The sequence below is a fragment of the Notothenia coriiceps genome, unplaced genomic scaffold (genome assembly GCF_000735185.1).
Source record: "Notothenia coriiceps isolate Sejong01 unplaced genomic scaffold, NC01 NC01_scaffold00010804, whole genome shotgun sequence".
In the NCBI taxonomy this organism is placed as follows: Eukaryota; Metazoa; Chordata; class Actinopteri; order Perciformes; family Nototheniidae; genus Notothenia; species Notothenia coriiceps.
In genome coordinates, this window is record NW_011343505.1 from 2,115 (window position 1) to 14,623 (window position 12,509).

At 39.6% G+C, this 12,509-nt stretch overlaps 2 protein-coding genes across 2 annotated transcripts; one reads left to right on the forward strand and one right to left on the reverse strand.

Moving 5' to 3' along the window:
• Positions 1-388: 388 nt before the first annotated feature.
• On the reverse strand, positions 389-6,863 carry LOC104946227 (ectonucleotide pyrophosphatase/phosphodiesterase family member 7-like; the record flags this gene model as incomplete). Its single annotated transcript, XM_010772010.1, has 4 exons — positions 6,857-6,863; positions 5,418-5,905; positions 5,037-5,268; positions 389-571 (listed from the first exon to the last, which is right to left on the reverse strand). Coding segments are annotated over exons 1-4 (910 nt in total), but the record flags the coding sequence as incomplete, so codon positions are not given.
• Positions 6,864-7,778: 915 nt separating this feature from the next.
• Positions 7,779-10,888, forward strand: LOC104946228 (ectonucleotide pyrophosphatase/phosphodiesterase family member 7-like; the record flags this gene model as incomplete). The annotated part of the gene is given in 5 exon segments (XM_010772011.1): positions 7,779-8,028; positions 8,802-8,947; positions 9,084-9,170; positions 9,173-9,724; positions 10,651-10,888. Coding segments are annotated over 5 exon segments (1,273 nt in total), but the record flags the coding sequence as incomplete, so codon positions are not given.
• Between the last annotated feature and the right edge of the window lie 1,621 nt (positions 10,889-12,509).

Here is a 12,509-nt window from a genome sequence, read left to right on the forward strand (position 1 = left end):
GTAGACACAAGTTATGAATCTAATTCTGGTTTTATGGGGGAAAATCTCAAAAAATCCCTGGCCTGAAGCCGTTAAATCTATGACCAATGCCAGCAAAATTAACACATGTTTGTGAAAAACAATCCTAGACTTGGTAACAGGTTGTTAATTACTCAAGATAAACCTTTCTCTGTTATGAATTTTTTTTTTTACAGTGGTCAAATATACAACATCTAACAGACCTCTATTGAGAACATATTTTTCAAAACAGTTTCCTGTCAGTGAGTTGACAGAATATGTGCATGACATTAGTTGTTATGCATTTACATACACACTTGGAGTCTATTGATACGTCTTGGCAGACTTACTACAGTTTAAAAACAATAACACATTAAACTGTTTCTTTTACCTGTCAGCATTGTGAAGTGAGAAGGGCTGGTAATGGTCACAAAGGGTGGAGTAGCATAGAGTGCCTTCGCCCCATCCTGGGCCATCTTATCCAAGTTAGGGGTTTCAACATCCCTGTCATAGTCCCAGCGGAAGCCGTCGAAGGAGATGAGCAGCAGCTTGTTTCTGGTGGGGTTGGTGGAGCCTTGGTGTGGTGCAGCAGCAAAGGGAGAGCTAGCACCAAGGCAGAGGACAGCAAGGCAGAGCAGCAGCATGACGGAGGACTTTCACCTGAAAATCCACTGGTCAACTGTAACCTTTCTTCAGCAGGGTCAGTTTAGTCTCAGAATATCCATCCGTCTAGTCTTACTGAAATATGACTTGAATTATCTTGAAATGTCCGGACACATTCTAATCAATCCTTGTGGTATTGATTGCAGCCCTTATCAACCTATAATGATATATTTTATACCTTTTTATTAGCAAAGTGCAGTGATATGACAGGGTTAATGTTTGTCTTTGAAGAATAGATATCTGAGAATAATTCTTAAACTTTGACCGTAAACCGGAAAAAGCTGTTCCAGTAAAGTTCCTTTTATGATTGGATTTATTAATTTTTTGACTTGAAACAAATATAAAACTGATTTATTAGAATCTTTAAAATGTTATATTCAACATTCATTACAATTTAAAATTATTCTCAACCTCCTTTCTTCCTTCTTTAAAACTGCTGTTTCCCAAGGTAGAGGCTTTCAATTGAAACAATGTCTGTATTTTTCAACACCCAACACAATTACAGACAGCCAAAGAGTAGACATACAGTACACAAATGCATTACAGTTAATGCCTCCAATATTTGGCACTTAAGTCCTTAGTCTCTCTGTTATTAAGTAGAGTTTGAACAAATATGCATTAAACACACACATGATTTGGTATAGCAAGTGTTCTTTTAATTTGTGAGTTTGTAGCTGAATTCAACTAATGTGAAAATATTTGTGAAAATATTGGCTCCAATAGAGGACAACATAAATGTTTTATTCACACCTAAAACAATGGAAGTATGACAGCTTCCACTTTAAACTGTATTTCCTTTTTGCCACGTAAGGAAAACTACTACCAAGCCGAATGTATCTTCCTTATTTACAGCTCTATACTATATGACTTCATAATAAAACGGGCTAAAACACCTTGTAAAAATACAACATGTATACTAATAAAAAACAAACACGGAGTAATAATAAGGATACTATTTTGAAGAAGACAGGAGGGTCATGTCTCAAGGCAGAATAATGCTATCACAATCACCAGAGAATAGGTTCGGATCATCATTCAATCATAGGATTTTAATTGTATGGTAATTTACTGTATTAATAAAAGGATAAAATAAGAACCACACAAATGTACATTTATATTTGTAATATAAGGTGTTAACTGTAGCTTTTGGCCAAGATGATGTTAAAAAAAAGGATAAAGCCATCATAAAGAATTCACAATGAATGAAAGTCGACGGCAAAGCACTCAAAAAGGCTAAACTTAAAACATTTCTCTATATTTCTAATCTGCATTTTTATTGTGATCCCCATTCAAATATACACAGTGACAGTCTTGGGATAGATTTGCTATATTTTGTCATTCATGAAAAAATTGTAAAAAGTTCTTCCATCAAATCAAGTACATGTCATCCACTCCATGGTAATATTTAGTGACGATTACCTTTGATAGAGAAGTGCTTCTGTCATTAATGGAAGGATGTGGATTGAATAAGAAAGAATATTAGAAAAAAACAAAATCAGTCTTAATTTTTAAAAACTCCTCTGCTTGATGTCTGTCTTTTCTTCCCCAATGTACCCAGCTGCATGTTCCATGTTGAAACTGAGAAAGAAAGAAAAGACCACAGAGAGGTGGAGTGAGAGATAACATGGAATAAGGAATGTCTGCAATCTGAAAAGGATGTAAAATGTGTCTGTACAGAGTGTTTAATCCGTAATATGATTAACCTGACAAGTTGAATACACATTGTCAAGTTGCATCGTTATAAGGAATAAGGGGGACTTGGCCAGGAGAGGGCAACAAGTAAATTATAATGCATTTTCATGGTATAATGACAGCATGTTACCTCCTTTCTACTCGATTCCTTTTACACCCAGCATAGGAAGTGGTCATTATGAACACCAGTGCGAGAAAAACGGTCACTGCAGATAAACCGACAACCACTTGAGACAGGGCATTCAGTTCTTGATGTGGAGACAGAGAGCAAAAATATTGTTTTAAAAAAAGTTAACCATCTTGAAAAAACACACTAAAACACAGACAAGGTGTTGTGCAAGTGCAGACTTGGAGAGCTAGCTCAAAGGTCAGTTATCAGAGATTAAAATGGACAAGTCCACAGTCATAGTTTCACAATTGAACTAATAATTGAATGTGGTTCTTACCTCCATAAATAAACTAGTTCACTTTCATTTCTTCTTTGTATTTATTTCAAAGCGGTCAAATGCCTTCACCCAATGTACAGGTTCAAATTTGTTGACCAAGTGGCTGACGTTCCTATTTGTTTCAAGGCAAGGAGGGACAGTTTGCACTAAAACGTGAGATTGGTGCCATTGGAATATTCCCTACTTATCTCCTTCACATATTTATTGATCTGGATTTTGCACTTTCACAAGCTGTGTGTTCTTGATTGCAGTTTTACGAACCATGCCAACAGGTTTCCATAGCCCTAACCCTTCAGTGGTTGTGTACAGATACATTCAGTGTCACATAAGTAGTCGAAATGCACTCTCATAGTTCATTCAATCAACACTGGGGAGGATCATTCAAAGAACAAACACAAACGGAGAAGATACAATCCCTCTCTGTTTGTGTTTGTTCTATGAATGTCAGAAAGGGTCAGTTTTTCAAGATTTTTAATGTAAAAATAAAAAGTATTCCATAATTTAATACAACATTTTTATTTACTAATAAGTATTTTCATTACATCTGAGTGATAATGCCATGACCCGGTCAATATGGTCACCCAAGGGCTATCATGATGAACATTAGCATCTCTTATTCATCTGTAGCTTATCTTGTGTTGTACAGTACATAGCTGCTCTATCTGCTATCGTAATCTTATTGGTGATGATTTACAGTGTCAGGTCAAGTCAAAAGTCCATCATATGGCTATCATCTGTTCCTTATCAGTTTGTTACTGAAAGTCATTATGTGTAGAGATTATGGGATCAAATGTCTTTAAAATGATTTTGATGATATTGTTTTTCTAGAGAAATTAGACAACAGTTCAAATTGATGTCATCTTTTTTCATGTTGATCTCTACTATAGATGTAATACTGCTTCTGTGATGCAGTACTGCGTGTGCTCCATCTTACTTTGTAAAATAAAAATGGCAAGTGCAGTGAAACTTTTAGTTATTATTATTTAAGATATTTTAAAGACCTGCCTGACCCATGGCCACCAAGTGCAGTTCATATATGCAGTGTGGGGGACCGCTGCTCTGCTCAAGGGCACCTTGGCAGTGCCCAGGTGGTGAACTGGCAACGCTCAAAGTACTAGTCCACACTCTGTACTTGGTCCGTTTGGGGACTTAAACCCAGCCCAAGTTCCCAGCCAGTTACCAGGCCTACTTACTGGCACACCCAACAGCACATTCCATAAAACAATTGCAACAAGTGAAATATGAGATCTGATAGTCCTTAATCCTTTTTATTATCTTCCATGCTTATAAAATAATCTGATTTAAGGTGTCTCTGTAGCTTGCACTAAGATGAGAGTACAACAAATGAAAAGCAAAGTGCATGTTAGAGAAATGACAAACAGATTCTGACTGTTAACTACTTTTTGGAGTCAGTAGAGAACAGAGATAAGGATGCAGTTGGTTTTATATGGCTTTCATAAAAAATGTACCAATGTTGCATTGGATGGAAGACGAACTGCAATGATGAGTGCAGAAACACGAAACAGACCAACTGTATTACAGGATCGATCTTTCATTTTCATAGTAACTGTAACACCTGGTATAATGTTTAAAACACCTCTTGTCTTCTAGAAAAACTGTTTCCCTTTATTATTAACAATCAGATCTACACCAAATTGTTTCTTTGGGATAAGAGCTTGCTCATCTTGAACTGAGCTGTTCCATTACATGTAATTAAAAAATGTATCTACCTGTATTATTGTCTTGTAATGTCTTCATACATGCAACACAATAAACCTGACACTCCAAGCTGATATAGTGTAGTGTTTTCCATTGACTATCTCAAAAATGTAGCACTGTTTAGTTGTTTTGTTGTTGCTAAAAGAAACACACTATTTTAGTTTTTTGGCCAACCAGTGGGGGAATTACACCAGTGACCTCTGTTCTTTCAAAATGATTACTGTTAGGGTGACGAAAAGTCAGTTAGAAACATGTTTGATGGCGTGACGGCCTGCACCAAAAGGGACACCATCGTGAATCTTGCGCAGTGTGTGTTGCATAGAAAGACGTTTTGAAACTCATTGTCATCTCAAGTCAGCAGCAAAGCCACCAATTTGTAGGGTCAGTTAAGAGCAACATACCTTGATTTGAGGAAGAGACCATCATGGTTAGATGCTGATCAGTAAGTTTCACAAGCAAAATGTGAGATAAACCAAAAAGTTATTGATATCTAGAATGTCAAACCACAACGTTTCTTACTGTTTTTTTTGTTGGGGACCATCATGTCTTTGGTATTGTCCAGGTGTCCATCATTGACTTCTGGGTTTATCCCCAGTAGATGGCACATCAGTGGGTACACATCGACTGTCTCAAAAGACCGGAACACCACGTTTGTCTTGAAATCAGGTCCCACCACCCTGAAAAAAGGCTTCATGTCCATCACTTGATTGTCAAAGCCATGTTCTCCTTTGTGGAACTGCACAGGGAAAAACTGTATGGAGAAAGACAAGAACATTATATAGTACATTTTGATATTCTTACTATCTGAAATAGTAAGAATATGTGGAAGTAGGCCTTGGAATGAGCAAGACTTATCTAATGACAGCATGGTGACAGTGAATAGGTTCTCAGCTCTCTTACCCCATTGATTACATATCCAGGATCAGCAAAGAGGATGATGGGCAAGAGCCGAGGATGGTTACCGTAGTGCAGTCTAGCTGGCATCTCCTCCTTTTTGTACACATGAAGGTGAGGGTGGCTTCCTTTCAGAGCCTGGTAGACCTTCTCCAGCATCCCCTCTTTAGGAAGCAGCATCCCAGCAGGACCATAATCCACCAGGTGGAATTTGACATCTTTGAAGCTGAATCCAGGGATCTTAGAGAGGGTGATCTCCTCAAAGGTTCCACCTCTTAAAACTGTAGTCATCCCGTGGTCGGCAGTGATGATAATGTTGAGCCGGTCAGTAAGGCCATGTTCTTGGATTTTGTCCCGGATGTAGCCCACTGTACGGTCTACTTGCTGGACCATCTCACGGCGTTCTGGAGAATTTGGTCCATATTTGTGCCCAATCAAATCTGGTTCTCCGAAGTACAAGGAGACAAAATCCAGATCCTGTTGGTGGAACCATTCTCAGAATGGTTCCACCAACAGGATCTGGATTTTGTCTCCTTGTACTTCGGAGAACCAGATTTGATTGGGCACAAATATGGACCAAATTCTCCAGAACGCCGNACAATTTTTAACAACAGAGGGTGCTACATAACACACTTTCAGGAAAAGTCACGGACTGGGAGACTTTAATATGTTATTGAAAAAAAGTTACATACAATCAAAAAACAGCTGCGTGTAAAATGTACCCGTTGGCGGTTCTAGTGTTAAACTCCGCACCCCGCTCCGCACACGGAGCTCTGATTGGTCAGCAGGCAGTGCTTTCACTGAGTTGATCTCTTAGCCTGCAACCTAACCTGGTCGGGACCAGGTTAGCCGCTAATCATAAATTACCATGGAGATCTAGCCTGCTAAAAAGAGAACCAGCTTCGTAGGCCCGGAAAGCCGGAGTTTTCCCTGAATTTAGCCGGCTAAGCGAAAATCCTGCTTCGTAGTATACCCCCCAGGTTTGTGTCAGTTGTTGTTTGGAAACTTGACTAATTGGAAAAAATGTACACTGCAACATCATCTTTGTCCTGCATATCACGTTATTTCCTTGTCTAACAAAATCATATGAAAAAAACATTCAGATTATACTCTTTGCAAGTCCATTTACAATCTAAATGTGTTCATATATTTTTTAAATACCCAGAGTTTAATGTCTTGTTTTTTATTGTATCCTTCTTCTTTTTCATGTATTTGTGTACAGTCTGCCAGGATCTCGACACAAACTGATGAACCCAAATGCACGACCCAGAGACAAAGTCTTGAATATAAAAAAAATGTATATTTATGTATACAGTTCAGGTAATCCCTTTTAATAGAGTAGGTGGTGGAAATTAAAGGCGCTCACAAGGAGGAAAAAACAAACGTAACAAAAAGAGGACGTAATAAAAACTTAAGCCTAACAAAATAAACAAACATAACAAAACCTGACATGAGAGAAAGCAATCCTTTCTTTGCAGAGGCTTGGCAGGACCATTCGGGGAAACAAACAAGACAAACTGACACAGGACAGAGACAGGACTATTTAAACATGAGGTGAGTGGGAACAGGTGGAAACAATCAGGGGCGGGGCAGACACTGATGATGTTGGGAAATACACACAGGGGGAGGAAGAAAACAGGGCCTGAAATGAAAGACAAGAGGTAAGTACAAAATAAAACAGGATATGACAGACAAAATACATAAACAAAACTAACACATTTGACTAGACACAACACAGTGTTTACTTATTCATGCATTTTACTTGCACTTTATGTTATTTAAATTTCTTTCACCTTTTTTTATTTATTTTGTCATTTATGCCTTAGGTTTATTGTATATTGCATTGTTGAAGGAGCATGGGACTTCAAATGTATTTTCATTGCCAAAACTATGGTGAAGCTATTGTGGATCTGTGAATCTTGAATAACCTGAAATACAGAAATGTTGGTGTGTGAACAAACAGTGAACAAAAGGCAATATGTATAATGCCATCCTGTCCAGACCAGATTAACTGAACCTGAGGTCTGAGAGCACATTCAAATCAGGATTAGTGAAACAGTTTGGTGCATGTGATCCATTGTAGTGACCCTCTGCTGTTTACTGTAGTCATAAACCTACAACCCAAGACAGTATATGTTGATGTGATTTATTTATGAGTTGATAAGATAAGATAAGATGGTTTATCTTATGGGTGGAGGACACCTCTTCTTTTGTCAGATTTTCTTCAGATCAGATGCTCAGGTAATAGAACCATATAGATTCCAATGTTCAAAACCGTTTGTAAACAGATCACAGAGAAAAGGTTAAAAAGGCAGGCACGTTCAGGCAGATAACCAGAAGTGTGGTGCAGTGTGTGAGTCCTCTGTAATGCTGCTGATCTGCCTCGCTGTGCTCGGCCTCACTGGCAGCTCTCTGTCTGCTGCTATCCCACCACCAGACGCTACAGTATCCAGAAACAAGCTGCTGCTCGTCTCCTTCGATGGTTTCCGCTGGGACTATGACCAAGACGTGGACACCCCGAAATTGGATAAGATGGCCTGGGACGGGGTGAGGGCGGAATACGTCACCCCACCCTTCCTCACCATCACCAGCCCAGCACACTTCACCCTGCTTACAGGTATTCTGAAAATCATCTCAAATTATTAACCTTGTTGATAGGATGTTTAATTCACTTTTTTCAGAAGATATTAACAATCAAATATATGAGAGGGTAATGGATACACGACATCTTCGGTATCAAAATTAAATTGGCTGTTGTATCCCCCTCTAAATTTAAAAAACCTCCACAGATTTAGATCATCAGGAAACTGCATGCATGCAGCATGTGTTATTTTGTTTGTTAAATATTCATAAGATTTATGGATACCCAACATCACAAAAAATAGATTGAATAGAGTTATGGTTCAGATCATGAGGAGACTGTGGCTGCAAGGGGGTGTGGTCGCTTTCGACCAGAAGGTTGCGGGTTTGATACCAGCCCGTTTAGTCAACAAGTCGACGTATCCTTGGTCAAGATACTGAACCCTGAGTTGCTCCCGATGGCCAACGGTGTTTGAATGTGTATGAATGTTAGCTTTCATAGAGCAAGTGGCACTGCTCTGTATGAGTGAATGACTTGTATGTATGTAAAGCGCTATGAGGGGTCGAACAGACCTAATAAAGTGCTATTGAAGTGAAGTCCATATAGCCCTGCGTTGTAATATGAGATATTTTTTGAGTTAGTGTATAAGTTTGCTTACATTTTGGTAGAGCCCCCCCTGGAGAAAAATGCACCAGCCACCACTGGTACCATCATATAAATGAATAATCTATAATAGGATCTAAATGTTATTTTCCTTGGCTTGCTTCTCTTCATCTTGCTCTTTCATATGTATTTCCTCTTTCCAACAGGACGTTATGTTGAGAATCATGGAGTAATCCACAACATGTGGTTCAACACTACCACTCAGGAGAAGAAGCAGTACTACCAAACTCAGTTTGTTGATTCCTACTGGGACAACGGCAGCTTACCCATCTGGATAACCGCACAGAGACAGGTAATTCAGTTCCATCTCTTTTCTACCTGCATATCTCAAAGGCTACTTGTCATCCTGGTTTTTATATCTTCAGCTTCATGTGTAATTTTTTGAGGAGCTCCTTCTTCTAGGTAACTGTGTTTTTGTATTCTTCCAGGGTCTAAAAGCAGGTTCTCTGCATTTCCCTGGAACAGCAGGCACCTACAGAGGGGAGACTGTGAGGGTTAGTCAAGTGGAACCTTTTCTCTATGATCCTATGATCATTCAAATGAGACCGATTGGAGGCTGAACATTGACAAGGTGATTGGAGAATGGTTCCACCAACAGGATCTGGACTTTGTCTCCTTGTACTTCGGAGAACCAGATTTGATTGGGCACGAATTTGGACCAGATTCCCCAGAACGCCGTGAGATGATCCAGCAAGTAGACCGTACAGTGGGCTACATCCGGGACAAGGTCCAAGAACATGGCCTTACTGAACGGCTCAACATTATCATCACTGCCGACCACGGGATGACGACAATTCTACGGGATGGACAAGTTAATAAGATTATCCTCTCTAAAATCCCTGGCTTCAGTTTCAAGGATATCCAGTTCCAACTGTTGGATTATGGTCCTCTTGGGATGCTGCTTCCTAAAGAGGGGATGCTGGAGAAGGTCTACAAGGCTCTGAAAGGAAGTCACCCTCACCTTCATGTGTATAAAAAGGAGGAGATGCCAGCTAGACTGCACTACGGTAACCATCCTCGACTTCTGCCGATCATTCTCGTCGCTGACCCTGGATACGTTGTCAATGGGGTGAGGAAATGCAGAATTGTGTGCATTAGGCCTAAAATCCATAGGTCACTAACATGCTGACTGGGGTCCGAATAGGGACCCAGACGCAGGTCTATACGGACCCGGAACTATAATCAATAAATTATTAAGGGATTTTTAATGTTGTCGGGCGCTTCTATTTCAACCAACGCAGACGAAGACACAAGTGAGCAACAAACAGGGAGAAAAACACAGATAGAGAGACAAGTTAGCGATACAGGGAGAGAAACACAGACGGAGAGAAGAGTGAGCGATACAGGGAGAGAGAAATAAGTACACATTAATGAAAAGATAAAAGTGGACAGTGAAAACAGAGCTTTTTAGAGGAAACATACCCACTCAAGTCTGAACTGAGGTCACTGAAAATAAGCAGTCTCAGAGCCCAATATAATAAATTCACCAGGATCTTGACCCATTCATTCACTGCCCAACAACGCGCTAATGAGTGCTCCCTCAGAGGACACAAAAACATTTACTCATGGAGGGGCTGTCAATGAGTGCATGAGTGCAGTAGCTGAAACCTTACTTGAGGGAAAACAAAAAGAAGAGCTTTTTGACAAAATAAAGCAAATACCTATGTCAGCATCATCAGCCACAAAGAAAAGTGAAATACTAACATGCAGACGTTGATACAGGTAATAGGCTACTTCAATATATATACACACCTATTCATAACGCAAGTTAGACATGATGATATTGCGGACCTTTGCTTGAGGCAAATTTTCTCTGAATGGACCTCTTTCAATTTTTGTTGAATACCCCTGCTATATTAAGTGGGTCCAGAGTTCAACAGTGTATTTAATCTTTCTGTGCTAGAAGGATTAAACTTTACTATTTTAAAGAAAGTCAATGAAAGTTATTATATGACTATGTTTCTTATGGAATGTGTGATTTCTCTGTCCATCTAGTTTTTACCTCTGCACTACGTCAAAGGAGACCACGGCTTTGATAATGAAGCCATGGAAATGAAAGCCTTGTTCAGGGTGGTGGGGCCTGACTTTCAGAAAAACAGGGTGGTAGATCCCATCGACCTGGTTGACGTGTACGCTCTGATGTGCCATCTACTGGGGATAAACCCGGAGATCAATGATGGACACCTGGACAATACCAAACACATGCTGGTTAACACAGGAGGAGACAACAACAGTAATATGTATACTTATATTCACTTATATAGATATATTAATATTTATGCAACTCTAAACATTAATATTTTTACTGTATCATTTACTTAGTCCATTATCTAACTTGTGATAATTACTTTGATAATCAACCTATACAGTCTATGTGGCACAATAATGTAGGAACTATTTTATGTAGAGGAACAACCCCAAAAAGTCCAATAGAACATTTTCTATTGGACCAAAATCCAATTTATCCGTTACCCTGTCCATTGCTCCGAAGGCCCATTGCTCTGAAAATACACACATGTTGAATTATTTTGCAGAATGGCGGCATGACCAACCTTAATCTTGCTTTTGATTGGCTTACTATGATATTCTTACCCTTACCCAAAGACTTTCCCTTACCATAAACTCTCTCACTCCTCATGCGTAAGCATTAACAATCAGACTAACAAAGGAAATACACTGAGTATTTTCAGACTATTCGAATAATGGACCATCGGAAAAATGTCCAATTCCTTATAGTTTGGCTACACTTTTGTACAGTGGGAGGAAGGAACTAGAGACGTGTTGTGTATTTTTATATAGCAGCATGGTTTACAATATAGATTATAAGATGCTCTGGAAAAGCTAGTAGGTGGACCCTGTCATGTCTAAGAAACTTATAGTGAAAGTTTATTCTTTATGTTAGTTTTGTCATGTCCCTTTGTCCTGTGCTTTATGTTTATTCCCTTAATTAATTCTCCCTCTCATTTCAGGCCTCCACGCTCCCCGCCCCCTTCTGTCTCCTGCGTCCTTAATTATTTTCCCCGCCCTGATGGTTTCCACCTGTGTCCCCTTTACCTGTGTATATATTGTGTTAGCTCCCTCCTGTTCATTGTCAGTTTGTTGTCTCTCTATGACCTACATTCCTGCTTACCTCACGGACTTCTCACGGATCTATGTTACTGATCACTGTTATAGTTTTCGTCGAAAGAGTGTTTTTGTTTTCCTTGTTTTCATTACTGTGCAAATCCCAGTAAAGTCCTTATTTTGAAACGCTATCCGAGTCTGAGTTTTGAGTCGTGCAATTGAGTTCATGCCTCAGAGTTCACTCCTTGACAGGAGGCAAGAGCAAGCAGAAAAGCGTCTGCACTGTATTGGGTTCAGAATTCCAGAAAAGACAGACAACTTCTAAGTTTAACTATTTATTGTAAAGAGAGCAAAATATATATATTACTTGGCCAAGGACTCATCACGTCTTTGGGAATCACAGGCAGCTAAACTGTAATCTGTAACCACCAAATCCGTCAAGAGCCTCGAACCTCGTGCGACAATACATTTTATTACACAGGGCGTTGACCATACATTTATGATTGGTCAAGACTAGCTGAAGAGATACCGCGGTTTAGACTTGGTTCTCTTTGGTTGGTGCGCAGACTCAGATAGAGTCTCTTGGCAACACGATCCTCCAATCAGCATTCGGCCGGCCTGTGGTAGTCCCTCCCTACTCTGGCACCATCATACTCATTTGTTTTCTCTAACGTTTCTTCAGATATAGTGGGAAACCATAATGTTGCTTCCTAGCTTTGCGGGGGAGCATGGCTCCCATACAAAGTGAAGGCCGGTTCAATGTGCTGTTCTGACTACCTCTTTGTGTTCTC